Source organism: Triturus cristatus, chromosome 2_2 (genome assembly GCF_964204655.1).
Source record: "Triturus cristatus chromosome 2_2, aTriCri1.1, whole genome shotgun sequence".
NCBI lineage: Eukaryota > Metazoa > Chordata > Amphibia > Caudata > Salamandridae > Triturus > Triturus cristatus.
The window spans coordinates 409,342,532-409,367,038 of record NC_140582.1 but is presented as its reverse complement, the minus strand read 5'-3'; the positions used below and the strand labels follow the sequence as shown (position 1 = coordinate 409,367,038).

At 48.7% G+C, this 24,507-nt stretch overlaps 1 protein-coding gene across 2 annotated transcripts in view; it reads right to left on the bottom strand.

Annotated features, from left to right (window-relative positions):
• The window catches only part of SCLT1 (sodium channel and clathrin linker 1), a 589,184-nt gene that overhangs the window by 142,838 nt on the left and 421,839 nt on the right, over nucleotides 1-24,507 (bottom strand). For both annotated transcript variants that reach the window (XM_085641492.1, XM_085641491.1), the window contains exon 17: nucleotides 21,710-21,906. In XM_085641492.1, the coding sequence (XP_085497618.1) occupies nucleotides 21,710-21,906 (197 nt within the window). The remainder of the gene's footprint in view (nucleotides 1-21,709; nucleotides 21,907-24,507) is intronic.

The following is a 24,507-nucleotide window of genomic DNA, read 5'->3' as shown; positions in this document are numbered from 1 at the left end:
CGGCCCATGTCGGGAGGGTGGGGGAGGTGCGCCACTTGGCACGGGGTATCTCGGACCACTCCCCGCTATTGTTGCATTTTGATGTCTCTCCGAGGGCTGAGAGTAGGGTAGTCCCAATCAATTCCTGGTACCTGCGCGACCCCACCATTCGCGCTGACTTGATTAAATCCCTCCAGCGCTATTTTGAGGAGAATGTGGGGTCAGTGCCTTCAGCTATCCCCTTGTGGGAGGCCTTCAAAACAGTACTTAGAGGGGAGGCCCTATCCCTTATTTCCCACGCCCGGAGGAGCGAGCGGGAGGAGGTGACCCGGGTGGAGGCTGAAATAGCTGAGCTGGAGGGTAATCTAGAAGATGGGGTGACGGATTCTGCACTACATGTCCTCCAGCTCAAACAGGCGGCTTATAGGGCCCTCGTGATGGAGGCGGCCAGGGGCCTTAGTAGAGAGCAACAGGGGCGACTGTATGATGTGGGTGATAAGGCTGGTAAACTGATAGCGTGGTTGGATAAAAAGGAGAGAGCGAATCGTGTGGTCCCGCTGATTGAGAAATCGAATGGTGTGTGTGTAACTGAGCCAGAAGAAATTGTCTCCTGTTTCGCGGAGTATTTCCGCGAGGTGTATTCCCCGGTCTCTTCTTGCTCGGAAGAGGATTCCCGTACCCTGCTCAGGGATATCGCGCTGCCTTCCCTGTCCGGGGAGGACAGGGTGTTGCTGGACGCCGCTCCCACCTCCGACGAAATCGCCCTCGCCATACGCTCGGTCGCTTCTGGCAAGGCCATGGGCCTGAACGGTATCCCTATCGAGCTGTATAAGCTGCGACCGGATACATTGGCGCCTCACCTCCGCGCAATGTTCCTCGCGGCCCACTCGCTGGGCTCCCTCCCGCTTGACCAGCGTCTGGCTACAATCGTGGTGATCCACAAGGAAGGGAGACCTCGGGATCGGGTTACTTCTTATCGGCCTATCTCATTACTGAATGCGGAGCCCAAAATTCTCGCTAAGGTACTCGCCAATCGGCTGGTCGGTGTGGTGGGAGATCTGGTTCATCAGGACCAGTCTGGCTTTATTCCCCATCGCAATACAGCCCTTAATCTGCGGCGTTTGCATGGGGTGCTTGCGCGCGTCCCATTTATACGAGAACCGGCCATTTTGGCGTCCTTAGACGCCACCATGGCGTTTGACACGCTTGAGTGGCCATACATCTGGGCGATGCTTGAGAAGTTCGGATTTGGCCCAGGATTCATCAGTTGGGTCAAACTGTTGTATGCGGGCCCATTGGCGCAGGTGGTCGTGAACGGAAGAGTATCGGCCCCGTTTGAGCTGGGCCGGGGCACGCGACAGGGCTGTCCCTTGTCGCCGCTTCTTTTTGCGCTTGCCTTGGAGCCCCTGGCGGAGTGGCTGCGGTGGGAGCCTTCCATCCGTGGTCTCCGTTGGACCCCCGAGTATGAGGACCGCGTATCCCTATACGCTGATGACATCCTTCTGTACCTAGCCTCCCCACGTAAATCACTTATAGTGCTAGTTGATGTTTTACACTCGTTTGGTCGTAACTCCGGTCTCGTCATCAACTGGGCTAAGTCGTGTGTGTATGTTCTCTCTGGGGAGGCTCCTATTCTCCCGCGGGGCTGTCCGATCCAGATCGCCCCGCAGGGATTTCGGTACCTGGGTGTCTTCATTACTCTGGACCCGGAGGCCCGGTATGACCGGAATCTGCTTCCCCCCCTCCAGCGTCTGCGGGTAGATGTCGCACGCTGGCGGCGCCTGCCGCTTTCGCCGCTCGGCCGGGCGGCATTGTTCAAGATGATGTCTCTGCCGCGTTTTCTGTACGCTTTGCAGAACACTATGGACTTGGTCCCGGCGCGCTACTTCCGTGAGGTGGAGAGTCTGCAACGCCGCCTGTTCTGGGACGGGAGGCCGCGCATTGCTCTGGCTAAGCTGACGCTCCCATGGTTTGACGGGGGGATTGCCCTCCCGGATATTAAACGGTACTATTGGGCCTCCCAGCTCGCTGCCATTAACCATGGCCTCTACGGGCCCGCCTTAAACCCGGCATTTGAAATGGACAAGATGCTCCTGCCAGGTGGCGACTACAATCGAGCGCTCTACTCTAGCGCGCCCGACGCTCGTCTGACGGGCCCCACGCGTGTTATGGTGCAAGTCTGGCACGCGGCCAATGCAGCTATGGGGTGGAAGGACCGTTTGACCCGGGCATCACCTCTATACGCGTCTGAGCGGTTAGGTTCCATGTGGACCTCTAAGGGCTTCGAGAAGTGGGACATAATAGGTATCAGTAAAGTGGGGGATCTTTGGACGAGGGGAGGATTTAAAACGTTCGATATGCTGCAGACGGAATTTCAGTTGCAGGGCAGTGAATACTTTCGGTATTTGCAGGTCCGTCATGCGCTGGGCTCCGTCTTCTCGGACGCTGTCTCCATCCCGGAATATTCCCCCCTGGAGGATAGACTGCTGGATGGGCACGTCCCGGACAGCACGATCTCACTTTTATACAAAAAGCTCATAAACGACCGCTCGGGCCTGTTGACTGCCCTTCGTGCGGCTTGGGTTGCCGACGGGCTGGAGTTGGACGACGAGGACTGGACCTCCGCGGTGGCCTCCCCGAAGGAGGTGGCCATACCGGCTCGCCTTCGCTTCGTCCAGCTCAAGATACTCCACCGGGTCTACATGACGGGGCCAAAGCTTCTGCGAATGGGCTATGCTGGAGATGGGTTGTGTAAGCGTGGGTGTGGTGCTTTGGGGACCTTTATGCATATTTTGTGGGAGTGCCCGGAGGTAGAGGGGTTCTGGCGTGGTGTACATGAGGTGCTGCGACTGGTTACGCGTGTGGCGCTGTTGCCTGAAGCGAGGAGATGCCTGTTGAATGTGTGGGAACCAACTGATTACTCGGCGCCGCAAACGTGGTGGGTGACTCTGGGATATATGATAGCGAAGCGTGATATTGCTCAACTGTGGGGATCCCAGAGGCCCCCGACGGTCTCGGCCTGGAAAGAACACATGGACTGGTGCATGTTTCGCGAAAAGGTGGTGTATGTGGCGAGGGGTAAGCCTGGAACATGGGTGAAAGTATGGGGCCCCTGGAACGCCTACCGAGGGGGTATCTGCGCACCACCGCTGCTGCCTGATGCCTCGCCAGCCCCATCCCCTTAGCCGACTCATTCCCCCGCTGCCGGGCATTGGGTTCCCCCAGTCCTCGCTCTGTTCTCTTCTCCCTCCTCACACTTCTGTGTATAGTTGGGATCCCCCCTCTTGGGGAGCACGTGCTGCTATTTTTGATTGTGGGTTGCCTTGTGGGTGTGATTTTAATTTTTGTTGTTCTTCATTTAAAATGATACCGCATAATGGGGCCTGGATGATGTGGCTTTTGACATTGTTACCTACTGTGAAATGCTCCTCCTGTAATGCCACGTGTTCCATAAATATATGTCGTATGTTCCTACCATTGCTAGCGGCCGGCCGGAAGGTTGTGGGCCCATACTTGTATACTTTTAAGACTTGTAATAAACGGTTTAAAAAAAAAACCAAAAAAAAAAAAAAAAAAAAAGATTGATGATGACATCTTGGCAGCTATTGCTGCTACAGAGAAGGGAAGTGATTACCCGAAGGGTTTTCCTTCTCGTTATTTTTATCATTTAAGTCCTGATAACGTCCCGTTAGTGAGGATTAACGACGTTGGTGACAGAATTATTCCCAACGCGGACTGCAGACCAGCACTGATACTAGCTGCACACGAGGGGTTGGCGTCAGCCCACGCCGGCGTGTCCGCTACTATATCTCTGTTACAACGTTACTGGTGGTTTGGTTTATATAAACAAGCGCGCGCTTATGTTCTCGATTGTGACATTTGCCAACAGATTAAACCTTCTACTGTTGCGCGCCCACCACAAACACAGTTGTATATATCTAATAAGCCATTTGGTTGTGTTTATTTAGATCACTGCGGTCCTTTTTCTTCTGATACTGCGTACAAGTATATCTTGGTTGCAGTGGATTCGTGCACACGTTTTCTCTGGGTATGGCCACAAAGGAGTGCTGACTCGCGGACTGTCATCAGGGATTTGCGTGTCTTTGTGGGAACTTTTGCGTGTGGTACCTTCCATTCTGATCAGGGCCCTGCGTTCGCCTCTAAGGCTTACAAGGAGGCTATGAGAAATTTGGGGGTCCTAGTCAAATTTTCGTCCCCCTATCGACCTGAGGGTAATAGTGTGGTGGAGCGAATGAACCGTGACTTAAAGCAATCATTGACAGCACGTGTTTTAGGCACAGGCCGGAACTGGCTAGCCCATTTGTATAACGTCCAACGTGCACTTAATAATCTCCCTAGAAGGTCTCTGGGTGGGCGGACCCCATACATGATGCTCTTCGGAATCAGAATGTTTGTTCCAGACCTTGATGGTCTAGACATGGCGGCGTCGACCGCACCCTTTGACGTAGATGATCACTGTGCTGTTTTGCAGACTCTACAAGAAGCCAGAGACACTCTTTCGAAGGAACACTTGCCCTCCACGTCTGAAGCTGAGGTTCAGATTCCGGCAGTCGGCTGGCTACCCCGAGTTGGAGACCTGGTCCGTGAGAAGGTGGAGAACAAGAAGGAGTTCGGCCCCTCTTATCGTGCACCGGTTCCAGTGCTTGGAGTGCAGGGTACAAGAACAGTCATTTTACCTCCACTTCCTGGTCGCAAAGAAAACAGGTACATCTCTATTGACAATGTCAAACTTCAGCGAGTGGCCGATACTTCTTAGTCTGACTCCAGCAGTTTCATGCCAGACGATGCAAAGAAATTCAGTGTTGGTTCCTGCTTCTACCACCTTGTCTGATGTTGCCATCGAGATGCAGTCAGTTACTGATCCCTTGTTAATACCACCGGCTGGTGGTCTGCCCGACGAGACTGAGTATGCTTATCCTACGAATGGTCACTCGCCTGTTTTACAATCTACGGCGCTTGACCAGTCCTGTTTCTCCTTTGACACTAACTCATTGCCCTACCCTCCCCCTTCGAACATTGCTGTTTTTGCTAATTGGTTTAAAAGACATTTTTTGGTTACCCCTTGGACATACATCTGGCTATTGCTTTTCAATATTTTTTTGTTTATGTCCATTGGATTTGTAATAGTGTTTTTCCGTCTGGTGGATGGCCACTATCTCAAAGAGAGATCAACAATTAGACTTATTAATGGAACTTTGGCCCCTCACTCCTCGTCCCACATCATGAAAAGAGACCAGACTTTTGTGAATATTACTGCCTGGCCCGTTTTGGATGGAATCGCGTGGGATGCTGTTAAATTCCAAATTCATGGACCCACAGAGGTCATCAATGTACCTAATGTGTTTCGTGTTTCTATGGGTGATGTAGTTAAACAGAACATACGTTCTGATGATTGGGATGTACACGCCATTGAAGCACTGTTTTCAGATTTGAAATATTATGCCGCTTTTGACGCTGAAGATTTGTATGAAAATGCGGCTAATTATGCAGAACAGTATTGTTTTCAGCATTATGGCAATCACTTCCTGCATAAGGCGAATACATTTAGAAATTTTGTAAGTTTTACCCAATGGGAACACTGTCCCACCCCCTCTTTTGGCAGTTCACCTACATTAGTTGATAAGTATACTTATTTTACTGATTTCAGTGTTTCCGACCCGGCATCCTTTTATTTTAAAGTTATGCCTGAGTCTGCCTCAAAGGTTAGACTGACACACACCAAATTACTTTATTCTAAGTCCTTTATGGATGAGTTGTCAATAAAAGGTTATGATCTATGGAAGGCTACTATTGACCTTAAGTCGGTTTGGGGTTCCAAACCGTGGCAGGTTCAGGGAACTGAAGCTTTACACCGTGCCTGTCTCGTACCAAATCATATGTTGTTTTTAAATTCAACCATCTACCAAACCACCTGTTTCGGATTGGCCACTTCTAAAAAACTAAATTCACCTTCTGTGCCGGATCTGGGCGCTTACCCCAATTGGGATAACCACACAGATCTGTCCCTTCCTGCTTTGCAGTCATTGGTTTCTAATACATCTTTCAATATTTCGAAATTTAGTAGTGATGGATGGTTAATTTGGCAAAGCAGTTCTGATACCTGTCAACGTCGTTTTCTAGGGCTGAAACCAGGGTATACTCAGGAACGCGTAGACCCTCGGTTTGAGTCGTCACATACAGTAACTACATACTCTGTAGGGAAATTATGTCAGTCCTGGCTGCGACATTCCACCTTGGCATCTGTCAAAGTTCATTTATCAAAATTACATGACAAAATAGATTTGACTGATTTTGTTAAAGGTCCTGTTGGTGGCAGATCCAAAAGGTGGGCGTATGCTATTTACAACGAAGTATGGAAATTGTCGCAAATTGAGGCAGCTTCGCGATTGAGAGCTATTGATCAGGCTAATATGGAAAAAGTATTAGCAGTTATTGATAACAGCATTAGCACTCTTTCTTCTCGAATTTATACATTAGATAATATTGTTTCTTCAATTGTTGATATTGTACATGATGATATGTCGGTATTGTATCATGGTCAAAACCAGTTGCGTTCTGTTATGCAGTTTGCATGGACATTACAAACGTTAAAGGCAGGGAAGGTCCCCTGGGACTATCTGAATTATTTCTTCCCTTTAACCTTACTGACAAACAGCAGTTCATGTCCATGAAAGATGCTTCATATTCCTTGTTACATATTGAAAAGTTGGAGCCGTTACCTTTCTCTGTGGCGGAATTGGATTCAGCAGTGTGGTTATTACATGGGTTGATAACTCTCCCGTTCGCACTTTTTAAGTTTACTTCTTGTATGAAACACTATGCTCTAGGTAGATATGAACAGCTGGGTACCGCTTTCATACATGAAGTTTGGTCCCTCCCTTTTACGTATAGATGTACAAGAGACGGTACTGAGGTTTATCTGAAAGGTGAGGAATGTACAACGACACCTGATCATTCTGTAGTATGTAGGCACATTCAGTTGCACGGTGCTTGTAATGTACACGCCGCGAATTTGGCCTGCGTCCTCAAAGGTATCCCGGTGCCGGTGATTACACCATCTTTCACGCTGCTTGCAAACGGTAGTTATTTGATTTTGAATAATGAAGCTTGCTGCGGGATGCTAGTGGGAATCCCATATATAGTAACTGTATCGCAGAGAGTGGTCTGCTGCAATAATGTTCTGTTTCCTCCCCCGCATGGGCGGCTGGATGTTTCCATCTGGCCTTCGATTCCGACCTTGAAAGCAGAGTTCAACAAGATGAGCAGAATAAGAGCTCTATTGTCCCAAAAGGAGGTGCCGTTGACTTCCTCCCGAGAAACATTTGTCCTTCACAAGGCAAATACGCGCACTGAGGTACAGGCGCTTTTAAATACTGACCTCCCCCTGCATTTTGGAGCTTTGATCCAAACAATTTTCAATGCCTCGTCCACAACCGGCCTGGCTCATTTTTTTAAACTTGTGGGCTCAGGCCTCGTGACCTCTTTCCAAACTATTTTTGGTGTGATTCCGGCATTTTTTCATTCGATTTTCTCGAGCGTCTTTGGAGGTGTCCCGTTGATTCTGGCGCTAGTGGCAGGTGTGCTACTTTTACTTTTCATACTACAGAATGTCTGCTCTTTCTGTGCCACACGACAGCCTGTCCCGTCTGCAGCTTCTTCGTGACAGGATGCTTGAATACTATGGCGTCCTGTCATTGGTGACTTTGAGCCTGGCATATGGATTATCCTTCCGGTATTCCTACTTCACCTGCGTGCAACCTGTCTTTCACTGCCTAGATTGTCCCTTTGAATGGCCTCTGGATTTGTGCTTAACCAACACGGTGTCTCCGGACCCGGATTATGATCGACTGATGAGGCCCTTAGTGTCTCACGAGTTCGCCTGTTCTGGTGTTCGGATTATGGCCTGTGGTGCGGCGCATGGAATCCTGGGTAATTGGGACATCGCAAGGGCGGCATATGACTTCTTGGATATGAGTTATTTGGAAGTACATGCTGGTTGCCCTCTGATGGTGCTAGAGGCTCGGCTAATGGAAGAACATGTATGTTCCTTTTCTTTGATTAACTGGATGGCTGAAACCTTCAGTGGCCGTGCCAACGATTTTCTGCTGGAAGCAGTGGCCACGTATGCTGCATATACGTTCATGGATTGAGTGAACTGTCGTCCACTATGTTTTTCCTCACGTGTCTTGAACAGTACCTGTGCCTTTGCACTTCTGCCCGGTGAGGCGTTTTTTCATTTCTTTCACCCCCCGCTGCACGTTTGAGGTTTTTTTGTTTTTTCTCTCCACTTTTGGTTTTTTCATTCTCGGACTTTGCCTGAACTGAAACTCGTTTCTTAAATTGGATACGCCTTGTTCTGCTCTGTCGCACTTGAACTCTGCGTTCTCTCTTTTCTTGCATATTAAATAGTGCTTCGATCAAGGGGGCATGTAGTAAGGACTCCCTTAATACGTACATACATTGTTAAGTTAGCATAACCACGTTAGATGTTAGAAAGCCATCTTGCTGCTTTTGCACACGACACTGCGTTCACATGTTATTGCTTAAACAAACTGCTGACTCGAGCTTTGCCTCACACGAGAGCAATCTGTTGTTACCATCCAGAGCTCTGCGCAGCGACCTTGGTCTGTACATGATGTGACAAACAGTCTGGGTTGTTTAGCAATGCATGTTTTCCACTCTAGGTTGATCGACTCACTATTTAGCTATAACACACAGGCAGCTGCAAAATACCTGAAAGTTGGTGCTTTTAATATTGCAGCCCTCATGTTTAATATTCAGACCGAAGACTAGCCTTCCTGCGAGAAGACTCCTGATGCTCCTGTGATGTGATTTCACTAAGCTGATCTTTGAGGTATGGGGTCCCCGATTCAAGCCTAAGAGACCTTCTATTAGCATAATAATAATATTAGCTTCTTAGTAAAGGGAAGGTGGTAGTATCCACTGTCATTATAACATGATCACCCCTTTTATATTCTATGGTATTGTAACGATGCTGATGGTTTTGATTTTAATCATTTGTCTGCTTGTATTAGCCAAAGTACTGCATCTTAGGACACGTGGTCTATAAAAATAAACTCTTTTTATTTTCACCGTGTCTCTGTTGATTCTTGTTGTGGACTGATGTGAGAATAGTATACGAACAGGTATTTCCGATTCCCACCATTCCTGAGAGTATAATGAGTCGCTTGTTCTGGGTTGTCTTTTCATTGGGATCGCCGAGCTAAATCTCGGATAACGAATGGGACACTTATGCTAGCCGGATACTGGGTTCTGGGTTCTGAGGTGAGTTTCTGGTACACCACAATTCACTGAGGTCCTGGGGTTCTACGCATAGTTCTGTATATAAGCAGAATCCCTGCAACACAGCGAACCCACCCTGATCTTGAAATATAACTTTCGGCCATGTGGTTTTGTAATTAGATCCCAGTAAGGCTCAAGGCTAGGGGTCATTTTAATTTCCAGGAAAGTTCCAGTTAAATAAGACGATTCACTGCTTCTCAGTATGTTATGCATTACCATTTTCCAATATTTTTCTTTTAGGATATTTTTCGTGGGGAATGGGGACTTTATTGGGTCATCACACAATGCTATCATACCTAAGCTTGACAGGGTGTCTCTAACCTCGCGTAGCCATTTTATATGATGAAAGCTATCAGCTCTTGTTACATCCTGAAAACCAGCAGCGTACACTGCCAGTTCTTGGGTGGTCCAAATTCTCCGCCAATATAGAAGACAGCGTAATTTAGCTATCTCAGCAATTGCTTTCCTACCCAAGTCGAATAATAATGGATGCATTGGGGTGCTCTGGGTGCGATTGGTGATTTTTCTTAAGAACCTGTTTTCTGCTATGGTAAGCTTAGACAGGTTCTCACAACCCGACAGCTCTGACCCATAAAGAGCTGAGCTGATAACTTTCATGTTGTATATCTGGATTACCGGACTCATTGGTTTTGAGTGTGACCTATTGTATTCAGTATATAGCACACCCGACAGTTGCCAGTGCTTTAAGGTAGCCAGATCAATTTGGTGGTTCCATTTCATACCACGCTGAATGTTGACCCGTAGGTAAGTGAATTTGTTAACTTGCTCCAGCAGACGGTCATGCATTTGAATACCCCCCTTAAATGCTCTATGCGGGTTAAAAGACATCATTTTCGTTTGACACATTAACTTCCAAGCCGCGTTTGGAGCAAAACTCCTCAAAGATTGACAGGGCGCTTTGGAGGTCACTCGGGGTCTTGGATATGATTAATGTGTCATCAGCGAACATTAATATGGGGATTTTTACATCTGCAAGTGATGGGGCATCAGTGGCAATAGATCCCATGCAATTTACTATTCCATTAATAAACAGAGAGAATAGAGTGGGTGCCATCACGCAACCTTGGCGCACGCCCCTCTCAACTGGAAAAGACCTAGTAACATTGCCCTGTGAACCCCAACAAATTTTGGCCGTGTTATTCTCGTGGAGCCTTTTAATTAGGGTTAATAATTCGGATGGCATTCCCATTTCTTGCAAGATCACCCATAATTTGGAACAGGGAACAAGATTGAACACTGACTTAAGATCAACAAAGGCAGCATACAGACTACCCTTGCCCAAGGTCACCTTTCCAATATAAAAGGACAAACCGGAACACCTGATCCATAGTGCTGGTGAAGGCCCGAAACCCGCTTGCAGTGGGGATAAATACTATGTTCTTCAATCCACTCTTGGGCCTTGTTAAGCACCAGCCTCCCCATTCCCTTCTGCAAGGAATCTATTAGGCTGATAGGACTGTAATTTCCTGGGTGCTATTTGCCCCCTTTTTTAAAAACTGGTATGATTTCGGCCTCTTTCCATGAGTCAGGGACTGGCGCGCCCTGGGCAATTGCATTAGCCAGAAATGAAATGTACCAACACCATCTTGCCTTATCATTGAGAAATACATCCCCAGGGATGCCATCTGAGCCAGGTGCCTTCTCAATCGATAATGAATTAAGTGCTGCGTCGACATCAGCCCTGCTAAAAGCTTTGTCTACGTAAAACACGAGAGATCTCATCCGAATTTTCCTCTACTGATCCTAGAGCATATTGGGGTTTAAAATGGTTGACCCAATCTTCCTGTGAGACCTGGTTCCGTGGCTGTTGAGGTTGCACCCCTTGGTCCCATTTTATTATATTCCAAAATTGCTTGGCATTGCTTGAGGAGCAAGCCTCTCTAAGTTCCTGCCATCTTTTATCATCCCACGATTTCTTAGCCCTTGCCTGTAGTTATACCTGTCAACTCGCACTGCTACTGGGTCACCTTCTTTGATAGCTATACCTAGTGCTGCACATGCCTCTCTACATTCTATATTATACCATAGTCCGGCTTTCTGATTTATGACCTTTTTAGTCCTACCCTGTTTAATAAAGTAAGTACACAAAACTGCAAAAAATCTATTATGAATATAGGTTAAGTGCTCGGGAGCCGATAAATTTACTGTGCTAGCCTCGAGCTCAAATATTGCAGCATCCATGTCCTCCTTAACACTATCTAAAAGGTCAGGCATCTCCAGTATCCTTACCCATTTTAGACGTCTCATGTCATTAGTGGGGCCAATATCACTTAAGAACAGTTTGTTTTCTAGTTATGCAAGTGCCTTCTGTCTTATTGGTTCTAAATGCATACCCAAAGGATTATGATCACTTTCAAGCCGGACCCTAACAATTATGTCTCTAAGGACATGTCATAGTTTCAGGCTAATTAATATATAATCTATGCAGCAAGCACTGTGCCGTTGTTAAATGTGTTAGCCCCAAGTCTGTCTGACGGCGATCTACCGTTTACTCCCGCAAACCTTTTTCGAGGCAAATAGAATTAACTTGGATGGCCACATCCGTTCATTTTTTAATAGGTTTTAGCTCCAGTTTTGGAATACCCCACTTGGCATCTTCCTCTTCTGCAAAATAACACTCCTCATTTGCCAGGGGCTCAAATATTGAATTGAAATCGCCCGCAACCAGGACATTAGTTTCATCTGAGTATAGATCAAGAAGGTCGTCGAGAGCCGCTAGAACTTCCGACTTCTTCCCTCTCGTTCCTCTCACATAGACATTATAAATGTCTATGTTCCCTTGGGAGCCCAAGGTCAGTCTAATTGCCTGGATGTCATGACTCTGCGTCGACAGCACCCGGATGTCAAAGCCTAATTCCTGCCGCACCCAAATTGTCAAACCCCCCTGACGGTCTTCCCTTTGCACCTCTAGTAGCTGGGATATAATAATTGAAATACCCTAGGCAGAAGAGAGGAACCTCTGCCCAGGTATCCTAGAAGAGGCAGATGTCATAACACTCTTTAAAAGCGTGCCACTCGGGGGAGGTGATCTTTGAACTCAACCCTGCGATGTTCCAGTATAACTAGGAGTCAGTTAGGAGATTTGGGCAAGGTGTCAATAGTCTACTAGATCTAATGGAAGGTATGCCACCCGCCTCTTCTGGGCCAGTCATCAGGGATGAGGATATAGCTGTGGTCCTTGTAGTTTAACCCAAACTTGTAACAGTCAGCTTGGTTCTAGAAGGGCTGGTATTGGGGCTAACTATGAGTGATCCATCTTGCATTTGGGGCTGGACTCTCATGAGTCAATCATTAGTGTCCAAAGAGGAACGTCCCAACTGGCTGGCAGGCAACTGCCGAGGGAGATGTAAAGACTGGATGACCGGGGGAGATCGCCTAAACTGGATAGACGACTGTCCTGGGTAGCTAGTTCGAAACTCCAGAGCGAAAAGATTTTTGGCTAAACCTGCCCTGGTCAGGGTAAGTTTAATGCAGTCCAGCTGGTATGCTGGGGAAGTGAGCCTACGAGCCTTGACTATGTCTTCTCTTATCACTGAACGGCATCCCCTGACATGCCGTATCCAGTGGATGACTTTATTAGTCAGGGAATCTGCATTCTCTGTGCCTTTATTGGTGTCAAGCTTAGGCACATTCACCATGAAGATTTTGTGTCTACTAGACGTATTAGGAATGTTCTGCTCTGACAATCTAGTTTGGAGACTGCACTGAGAGTGTGGGATTTGCGGGGAAATATTTCTGCTAGGCACTAACCGGTCCTTCACTGGCGCTACCCTATAGGGATTATTAGGATTGCTTACACTGGGATATGTAAGACGCTTGGCCATCGTGGGAGAAGACTTTACTTTGTGGGTCCTAGCCTTACCAGAGGGGGGTGGGGGGGTCATTAGAGTTAGCATTAGTGCCCTTTTTAGTGGAGTCTAATGGAATATCACAATTAGTAACTTGAAAGCGCTCTAGATGGTGACCTGTTATCAAGTTAGCTCTCCCTCTACAAGATAGGTATTCAGGTGAAAGGAACTCAACCATAGTGGTTAGGTCCACACTCATTGTTCTCATAGCCCCTACCACCTGCCGTAGCTTGTTAACTAAATGGATCAACTCCTGATACTCTGCATTCTTCCCTGAAACAGCTTCTTTACTATTAGCTGACAATGACTATAAAAGCTGAGCAGTCTGGGGCCTTTCTTCCCTGTCTACAATAGTCAAATCCGACAGGGCCTGAAATCTATTTATGCATACAATTGTATAATCCATATGTTGCAGATTAGACCCCAACGGGCTACTAATCGACTCAACTACTCCCGATGTATTACATTCCCCTCTTTATTTAGAGCGGCTGACTTATTTTTGTTTGTTTTGTGAAACGTAGCAGGAATAACAGGCTGGCGGCTTGGGCTTCCTTCAGTGGGTTGTGTTAGTCTAGGGGGCGATTTATCACAGGTAGGTTGCGCATTAGGCGATGTCTCTAGGATATCCTCACACTCGCTAATGAGGGTATCAATATGATCTAAAACACAATTACTACCTGCGCACTTGTGTAGTTTCCTGGCCTTTTTCCCTTTACTACCCCGTCCTATTTCACTCCCACCCCCTTCCCCGCTTCTTTCCATAATCCTTCTTTTCCCCATACTTCTTCGTTATACCACCCAGCCAATAAAAACAACTAATGCTTCCAGAGCAAGACAAAAATCACACTAGCGTCAAAATACAACTTAACTTATGTACACTTAACAAAACAAAAACAATACAAAATACTGGAAGCAATAGGATCAAGAGCACAGCTAGTCCTCCAAGGAATCTAGGTGGTAAAGAGAAGCAATGGCCAGATAACAAGTACCTTTATGCCCTGATGTCCAAAATGAAGGTCCAAGTGGCAGATCAACTGCCCTACAGCAGATGAAAGAGGGGTGGCCCTGCCCTGCCGCTGACGGGCGCAGACTGGCCTGCCCTTGGCCCGGGCTTTGCCAGGGCACGGCCCAGGCATGCGCGCGTGCCGCGCTGCGGGAGCTTGCCACAGGCTATAACACACCTTCGGGCATGGAAGAGGCCGAAGAGGCCGAAGAGGAGTCATTGTTGGCCCCACAGACTGTTGGGCACCGTAGTCCTCCCTGCTGCTGGCAGTTCCCCTCACGGCGGTGTTCTCGGGCTTACTGCACTGCAGAAGCCCGCCACAGGCTATAACGTGCCTCCGGGCACGGAAGAGGCGTCACTGTCAGCCCAACGGACTGTTGGGCACCGTAGTCCTCCCTGCTGCTGGCCGTTTCCCTCACGGCGGTGTTCTCAGGTAATCGATAAGATAAAGGGTACACCTTGCCTATTGCAATTTCGACATCATGACACATTGCACTTATCCCAAGGATGTGTAATGCATATGCTTTTAATTTGACAATTTTCTAAATTAATTTAGACATGCCTGCATGGTGACTTTTTGATTGATATTCTTTATTTGTGCAATTGTCCATTCCTTTTTTAAAGCAGCTTGCACCAAATTGTGAAATACAATGTAAGCAAGCAGGTGTATTTCTTTAACTTTCTTAAACGTCAACATTACACTCATATGCATTGAACATTGGTATGCTTTTGCTTGTAAGAGAAATTTCAAAATGCGCTAGTCGAGTGCAAATGTTAACAGACAAGTCAAAAGGTAACAGGTAAAAGTGGAGCTTACCGTCAATTCTAGCCACAACAATGTTGATTTTTTTTCATCAGAAAGCAGCAGCAGGGGCAGGACTTGGAAGAACGGATCCATGGTGGAAGTGTGAAGATGTGTAAAAGTGAGTTTCTGTCTTATATCCCTTCCAAACCACCAAATGAGGTGTGGAGGTTTTACAGCCACAGTCACAATGGTGGGAAGCCACATCGTGATTGGCCCTGGGAACAAACTGGCTGTGCTCCCTCCGACAGCTGCTTGAACATACCTGTCGGAGTCCGCGGCACTCCGACAGTGTTTCGTCAGTCAAACTGTCAGCATCTAAATAGAGTGGGCGGACCGCCTAGTGGCCGACTGGGGAATCCATCGAAAAATTGACGGTGGGACCATTACTGCCAAGATCTAAATCAGGCCCATGGTTCTTTTTTTTGCAGTGAATACAGGGAACATATCAAGCGGGATATACGTTAACATCCTATGATACTTTATTATAAAATTCTGATATGTGGTTATTGCCACCCTGGCCAAATACAGTAGTTAACAAACCAAAGCGCACAAATAATGTAAGTGGGTATTGCCTGAGCAAAAGGGTGAAGAAACCATTTAATTTTTGCAAGATGGACTGACATGTTTCTAAATGCCTGGTAAAAGACTTGTTCCAGGTTGATATGTTCCACGCGCAAGACTGCAGCACTAAAGCACAAGTTACTTACTTTTGTAACAATATATCTGTAAGAGACATTAGTTAGTGATAGATTACTTACCTTAGAATATCCCCAGGCTTCAGACTGGATCCGGAAAGTTTTCGTCAGCAGTACCCCTGCGCGTCAGTAGGCGGCGTCGTGCGGCTCCGCGTACGTCGTTGGTGTCGTAGCCACCGAGATAACGTCGTCGGAGCTACTTAGACACGCCCACGCGCGCTGTCAGTTCTGTACATAATTTTTCCGCGCCAGGAGCGCAGAGCCATGCCAGAGACTGACTACTGGTGCACTAGAACTAGGGCCCTAAAAGGGATGACCTGAACCCTAGAGAACAGTTCGCAGAACGGGAAGGATGGGCGGGCGGTAAGGAATCTATCACTAACTAGTGTCTCTTACAGATATATTGTTACACAAGTAAGTAACTTGTGCATCTGAAAAAGACACGTTAGTGATACATTCCTTACCTTAGAATACATACCCAAGCAATACCAACCCCGGTGGTGGGTCTGCGAAGTGAGATTACACCAGAAAGTAACGGAGAACGGAACGGCCAAAGAAGCCGTCTCTCCAGACATGACTGTCAAGGCAACAGTGCTTTGTGAAAGTATGCAACGAGGCCCAAGTGGCCGCCTGACAGATGTCTTGCAGGGGGACACCGCGTCCCAACGCTGTAGTTGCTGCTGTCGCCCTGGTAGAATGGGCGCGCAGCCCAACCTGAGGTTCCTTTTTAGCCAGAGAGTAACAGGCTTTAATGCATAAGACAACCCATCGGGAGATAGTCCGCTTGTGCACCGCCCGACCTTCCTTGGCACCCACGTAGCCAACAAAGAGCTGGTCATCCACCCGGAACTTTTGTGTGTGGTTGAGATAGAATGAAAGCGCACGTTTTGGGTCCAGACGGTGGAGCCTCTCCTCTTCCCTTGAAGGGTGCGGAGGCAGAAAGAAAGTGGGCAGAGTGACAGTTTGTCCGAGATGAAAGGCAGAGACTACTTTTGGTAGAAAGGAGGGATGCGGTCGGAGCACAACCTTGTCCGGATGAATCACCAGGAAAGGAGGTTTACAGAAAAGAGCCTGGAGCTCACTCACCCGCCGTGCGGAGGTGATGACCACCAGGAAGACAGTTTTCAAAGTTAATAACCGCAAAGTACAGTTCTGAAGAAGCTCAAAGGGAGCGCACATCAAGTATGTGAGAACCAGGTTCAAGTCCCATTGAGGCAGCACAAAAAGAATAGGAGGGAAAAGGTGAGTAATGCCTTTGAGAAATCTATTGACAACTGGGGACTTGAAAAGAGAGGGCTAATCAGGCAGCCTAAGAAAGGCTGAAAGAGCAGAAATGTAGCCCTTCATAGTGCCCAGAGCAGAGCCCTGCTGGGCCTAAGAGGGAAGGAACAATAGGACCTCAGAAAGAGGATCTACAGCTTTTGCTGTGCACCATGCCACACATTTTTTCCACCGACAGGCGTATACCGTTTTAGTGGAGGGGACACCTGGCTGTCATAATCACATTCGAGACTTCAGGAGGCAAGTCAAATGGAATCAGCTGTCGCCACTCAATCTCCACACAAGGAGGTGGAGGCTGGACAGGTTCGGGTGGAGGACCGTCCCCTGTTGCCGTGAAAGGAGATCCTCCCGAAGAGGCAATCAGATCGGGGATCCACGCTCATACTGAGTAGCTCGGGATACCAAACTCTTCAAGCCCAGTCCGGTGCCACAAGAATGACTGGGACACGGTCATGACGGATCTTCTTCAGCACTCTGGGCAGAAGTGGTATAGGCGGAAAGGCGTACAATAGACCGCAACTTCACTCGCGACGAAAAGCGTCTCCGAGCGAATGCCGCCTTGGAAACTCCAACGCTCAGAAATGCTGACATTGCGCGTTCTCTTCGGTGGCGAACAGATCCAACCAAGGTTCTCCCCACTGCTAAAAGAGACCTTGTGCCACCTCTGAGTGAAGACGCCATTCGTGATTCAACATGCACCTGCGGCTGGTTCGTCCGCCCTGGCGTTCTGGGTCCGTGCCATGTGTTGAACCACCAAGGAAAAGCCTTGACGTTCCAGCCACGTCCAGAGAAGTAGAGCCTCCTGACATAGGGTCCACGACCCCACCCACCCTGCTTGTTGCAGTGCCACATGGCGGTGGTGTTGTCTATGAACACCTGCACTACTTTCCCCTTGACAGAGGGAAGGAATGCTTTCAGTGCAAGTAGGATCGCCCTGAACTCCAAATATTTGATATGGAGCTTTGACTCCGCCGGAGACCAGAGGCCTCTGATCTCCGCCTCTCCCATGTGGCCACCCCATCCCAGGAGGGACGTGTCCGTCACTACTGTGTGCTCCGGTTGGGGAAGGGAGAGGGATCTGCTGCTGATCCAACGCTGGTTCGTGAGCCACCACTGCAAGTCCTGAGCAGTGCCCTCAGAGATCTGAACTTAGTCCGACAGGTTTCCCCGATGCTGCGTCCACTGGAACTTCAGGTCCCACTGCAGAGCCCGCATATGCCATCTGGCATGATAGATCAGCAAGATGCAGGAGGCCATGAGGCCCAGCAGCCTCAAGGTCTTCCTGACCGAAACCCAGGACCAGGGCCGAAAGATCGGAATCATAGCCCGAATGACCCGGACTCGCTGTTCGGGAGGATAAACGCGAAACTGCGCCGTATCCAGAACCGCTACGATGAAGAAGAGTTTCCGAGAGGGAATCAGGTGTGACTTCGGCACATTGATGGAGGTAGGCCGTAGTCTGGAGGTGGGAGACGACTACCTGGGGCGAACCTGCCTTCAACAGCCAGTCGTCGAGATAGGGGAAGACTGAAACCCCTGATCTGCACATATGAGCCGGTGGGCTGGCAGGATGGGGATATGAAAATAAGCATCCTGCAAGTCCAACGCTACCAGCCAGTCTTGCGGGTCTAGGGCAGACAAGACCTGAGCAAGCGTGAACATCTTGAACTTTTCCTTCCGGAGGAAGCGATTGACTTTCCGGAGGTCTAAGATAGGGCGCAGACCTTTGTCCTTCTTTGGAACCAAGAAGTAGTTGGTGTAACAACCACGACCTACTTCTGGCATCGGAACGCGCTCGATGGCCCCTTTGGCCAAGAGGGCTGCAACTTCCTGCTGGAGAAGTGCCAAGTGATCCCCCGACATGCGGTGGTACTGAGGTGGCATGGCTGGAGGGGTAGACTCGAAGGGGAGGGAGTAGCCCCTGCAGACGATCTGCAGAACCCACCTGTCCGAAGTGATGGTGTGCCAGTGGAGGAGGTGATGGCGAATTCTGCCGCCCACTGGCGTCTGGTGGGCCTGAAACACTGGACTAGGAAGGTTTTGAGGCGGCGGTGGCAGGAGCGGTGGTGGATTGACCTACCCCCTGTCCTCGGGACCCACCACGTCGGGTCCCACGTCCACGGCTGCGCTGAGACTGTGGCTGCGCAGGCCTGCGGGTCTGAAAAGAACGTGATTGGGCGCCTCGACCCTGACCTCGAAAGGAGCGAAAAAGCAGACCCCGAGGGAGTGCACGTGGTGGCGAGACCCAAGGACTGGGACATAGCCTGAGAGTCCTTAAAGCGTTCCAGGGTGCTATCTGCCTGGTCACCAAAGAGGCGTGTGCTATCAAAGGGCATGTCCAACAAAGTGTTCTGAACATCCCCGGAGAAGCCAGTTGTTCTGAGCCAAGCGTAACGGCGGAGCCCCACCGTTGAGGAAAGTGCCCTGCTGAGTGAATCGGCCGTGTAAAGTCCACAACGGATAGTGAATTTAGCAGCATCTCTCCCCTCAGTAATGGCCCAAGAGAGCACCGCACAAGCTTCCACAGGGCACTGAGGCAGCACCTGTGCCACCGTGTCCCACACAGAATGTGAATAGCGGCCCAACAGGCACGTAGTATTCACCGCCCGCAACCCGGAACTGGCAGAAGTGAAAATCTTTTCCCCAAACTGCTCCAGTTTCTTAGATTCCTTGTCCGGAGGGGCAGAAGGGAATGCGCTCGGCGAAGCAGAGGCCTGGACAACCAGACTCTGAGGCATTGGGTGTTGTGTGAGAAAGCTAGGGTCGCCCGGCGCCGGGCAGTGGTGGCGCGCCATACCCTTATCCACAGGAGTCCCTGTGTTGGGTTTGTTCCAGGTGCTCAACAGGACGTCAGTAAGTGCTCGCATTGAGCTCAGGGAGTGTTTTCAGACCCCTCCCAGTACTCCCCTTTGTCCACCGGCTGTTGAAGAGGCCGGTAAGGACGAGGTGCCCAGGGGAATGGGATAAACTCTCCACCAAGAAATGGAACCAGGGGGTAAAAGACCAATCCCAGTTTGGAGCCATCCGGCGCCGCATCTGGTGTGGCGGCCGGAGCCGGCACCGAGGCCAGAGCTGGCGGCGCCGTTGGGTATCGTGCCAGTGTAGCCGGGGCCAAAGGCGGCGGCACGGGGGCAGAACCACCCAACGGGTCCATGGAGCCTGAAGGCGCTCCGGGGGGAACTGATGGGCCAAACAAACGGCTCATGGCCGACAGGAAAACCTGTATTTCGACCGGAGTCGTGTGCGGGCCTGGAAAGGGTGGGTAGGCTGCAGGCAACAACCGAGGCTCCATCGGAGCCGCGGAGGAGGGGGGGGAGTGACTGCCTATCCCCTCCACCGCGTCCCGCGACCGGTGAGGGGTAGACCAAGAGCGACGTCGCTTATTCGACTTTTTATGGCGCCGTGACTTACCTGTCCCCAAGTCCGATGAGCGATGGTGACGGCTCAATGATCGGGCCCTCGACCTCCCACGGGAGTGGGACCTCGATCGGCACGGAACCGATTGCCGGACCTCCAACAACTTTCGGGAATGCTCCCGCAAAGCTTTCAGCGCCATGGCCCGACAATCAGGGCACGCCTCGGGGTCATGGGCATGCCTCAAGCAGAAGAGACAAACGTCGTGCGGGTCCGCTACGACATGTTCCGACGGCAGGCCCTACAGGACTTAAACCCGGGCATCCCTACTGCACCAGGAGTCAACATGCTTCAACACCCTGCGCATGCTACGTAAGATCTTCCGATGGATCCCCACCGAGACCAGGAAAACGGTCACCCAGGCCCTCGTCACCAGCCGACTGGACTACGGCAACGCCCTCTACGCAGGAACCATCGCCAAGCTCCAGAAGAGACTCCAGAGGATCCAAAACGCCTCAGCAAGACTCATCCTCGACATCCCCCGACACAGCCACATCTCCGGACACCTGAGAGACCTGCACTGGCTCCCGGTCAACAAGAGAATCTCCTTCCGCCTCCTCACCCACGCACACAAAGCCCTACACAACCAAGGCCCAAGATACCTCAACAGCCGCCTCAACTTCTACACCCCCACTCGCCAGCTTCGATCGACCAGCCACGCCCTCACCGCCGTCCCCCGCATCCGAAGAGCCACCATAGGAGGACGCTCCTTCTCCCACCTGGCCGCCAAGACTTGGAACTCCCTCCCGACACACCTCCGCCTGACCCAAGACCACCTCGCCTTCAGGAAGCAGCTCAAGACCTGGCTGTTCGAGCAGTAACGGACCCCCCTCTCCCCAAGCGCCTTGAAACCCTCCGGGTGAGTAGTGCGCTATATAAATGTTATTGATTGATTGAAATGCGCAACAAAACAAGAGAAACAAGTTCTCAGAAACCAAGTTAAAACATTAACTAGGGGTACCACTCTCTCTCGGATCAGCGCTTGCTGGCGTGGAAAAAGAAAGAACTGACGTCAGCGCGCGTAGGCGCGTCTAAGTAGCTCTGACGACGTCATCTCGGCGGCTACGATGCCACCGACGTACGCGGAGCAGCACAACAACACCTACCGACGCGCAGGGGTACTGCTGATGTAAACTTTCCAGATCCAGTCTGACGCCTGGGGATATTCTAACTGACGTGTCTCTTTCAGATATCTGTTTATGGAGCACATAAGTGTTCATGAATGGCAGATCGGACAATTACACCTGGCGGCAAGACATATCCTGAGTAAATAGAGGCATGATACTAGATCACTAGAATGGTAACTTCAGCCCATGTAATCATTTTTCTCAAAACTTACCGTAGATTATTAAGTCTGCTTTCAGCACCTTCTGTAAGCTTTCTGGTTTCTTCTCTCCATCGGTTAGTTGCTTTCTGCTGTGCCATAAGTAGCCGTCTCAACTCGTTGGCTGAGTTTCGATTACTATCTTCCAGCTCTTTCAGCTGAATCTCAAACCCTTGTTCTTTTACGGAATATTCATGTTGCATTGTGCATATCTGTTGAAATACAAATTAAGTGTCAGATAATTTCTTCATGCAAACAGTCAGATGGGAAGTTGTGTGTTAAAACCTAATAGTAAAAACTTGTGCTGCCTGCACTCCATGCTTAAAACATCAGTTTAGTAATGGTGCAGAAACAAAGAAACGCACTATCAAAACAAAGCTGGCAGAGTGCTTTGCGTTTATAACCATAACTAGCAAATATATATATATATATATATATATACACACACACACACACATATATATATATATATATATAAAAATGTTCACTGAAAAAAAAAAACAGGTTTCAGCGACGTTATAGTTAGCAATTGCTGTTTAAACAACCATAGAAATTCACTGAAAAAAAACAGGTTTCAGAGACATTATAGTTAGGAATTTGCATCAAAAAAACCCTAGAAATTCACTGAAAAAACCAGAGGTTACAGAGACATTATAGTTAGGATGACATTTCAGTCGCACAAAACCATAGAAATTCAGCCGTTATAGTTAGCTGAGCTAACTATAACTTGCGCCCCTGCAATGCACTGCTGATGATGTCACATATTACATCACTCATGACATGGTTAGTGACATCATTGATGACATCATCCAGCGACTGTGAGTGTTTCTAAAAAGTTTAAGAAAGCAAGAAGCACAAAATAAATAATTGCAGCACTTACAAAGTGGAGTTAGTTCCGTTCTTTATCAAGGAATTCAAGGGGAGGAGTATCGATATATGTATATATATATATATATATAGATAGATAGATATATATATATCTCGATACTCCTTCAATAAGCCAAGGTGTATTGAAGAATGAATGGGTGCATGAGGGTTTGGATGGATGAGTGAGTGATTATATGTGTCTCAGAGAATGTATGGGTGAGTGGCTAATCTGTGTGAATGTCTGTATCAGTCTGTCAGTTTGTAAGTGGCTGCATAGGTTGGTGAGTGTCTGTATGCTGGGGCGGTTTCTTGATTAGGGCAGCGGGGTTCCGCCCCGCTTCCATTTCTGCATCAATATTTGTCGTGTTACAAATGTTTAATTTATTTTAACTTGAAAGGGTGTAATCCTCGCTCTGCGTGAGGGTCAGGCACTTTCAATAAGCACATGTGCCAGAGCTTATGTGCCTGGCGTCGCAGGATATATAGGGTTTACCTGATCTCAGCCCTGGCCTCCGGCAGCCTACAATACTGTATAGCACTGCCCTCTGATGATGCACTGCAGCCTCGCTGATTGAAAACAGCCTGGGTGCTTTAAGCATAAGCCCTTCTGAGGCTGTCTGTCAATCAGCGAGGCTGTGTAGTGCTACAGCCCCCCTATTTCCTCACTCGTCATAGGGTAGGGTGGGAACAAGCCTCCATGACCCCACCATACTCTGGGAGGAGCTGAGAAAGGTTTTCCGTGCACACGAGGATGGCTGTGGACGTGATCTCTGCATGACAAAAGCAATCAGCTTCCAGTAGGTAGGGCAGTGGTGTGGAGGTGAAACAGAGACAACAGACCAAGCCCCAGTCTGAAAATTCACCTAACCGCTCCTCCATGACAAGGCAAAGCAGCAGACATGATCGGAACTAAGGACGGCTGGCAGCAAATATCCCAGGCGGCAAGTATAGTTATTCCGAGATACGGAGGTAGAGGGGCCTCTATGCACAATAAGTTAAAAGAATGCAGGTTAAAAAAAGAAAACACCCGGGTGTCTAAACACGGAGGGCATATGCTTCCAATATTAAAACTAACATAGCAGTAGGTGTATGTCCTCCAAAGATATCATAAATCTATGTCCTGCAAAAATATCGTAAATTGTGGATTGTCGTTTTAAAGTTTATAAATTACCTTTTAAGCATGTTCGATCATGAATGATTTCTTCTACAAGGTAAACAAGGTACTTTTTTGGCTCGGAAAAAGGACAATAATGACTGATTGTGAGAAGTTGGCCTGATGTATGATGTCACTAGTTCTAGTGTACACCTTATATCAGTCCAAATACCCTTATGGTGATTGGTTGTAAAGTCAACCTTATAGACCAGCTATCCTAGTGGTAGCATGGACAAGAGCAGTCTTAGGCTAAACTCGGAATGGCATGTGAAGCCAGCTGTGATACCATATATAATCCCTTGAATACCAAATGAAAGGACACCACAACAGATATATATATATAAAATAAAGTGTATTTATTCTAGTCAAACCCTCAGCACTCTTTATGAGATTAGAGGTAAGTACAACACAGTCTTATTTAAGCATACATTAAGTCACACAGGTAAGTAATACAGTTAGGCCCTAGGGGCCACGCAAACCATATACTAAGTAAGTGGTATAAGGACCACTGTCACGGAAATAGGATAGGCCTAGGCCTAGGGAATCGCTGGGGCTACACTACACTAGCAACAGTTAGGAAGTGGGAGGCCCACGGGATTCAGGTGCAGAGTGGAAACACTCATGCTTAATGCGTAAAAGTCGATAGAAATACTAGCAATTAGAAATTAACAGTTTAAGGACACTTCTGAAGCAGCTAGAGAGTCGAGACTCGGAAACTAGACCCTAGGATAGTCACTACCCTTGTGAGTACCGAAGTACCCAAGTTACCTAGCCCACAGGCTGCGGGTGCATA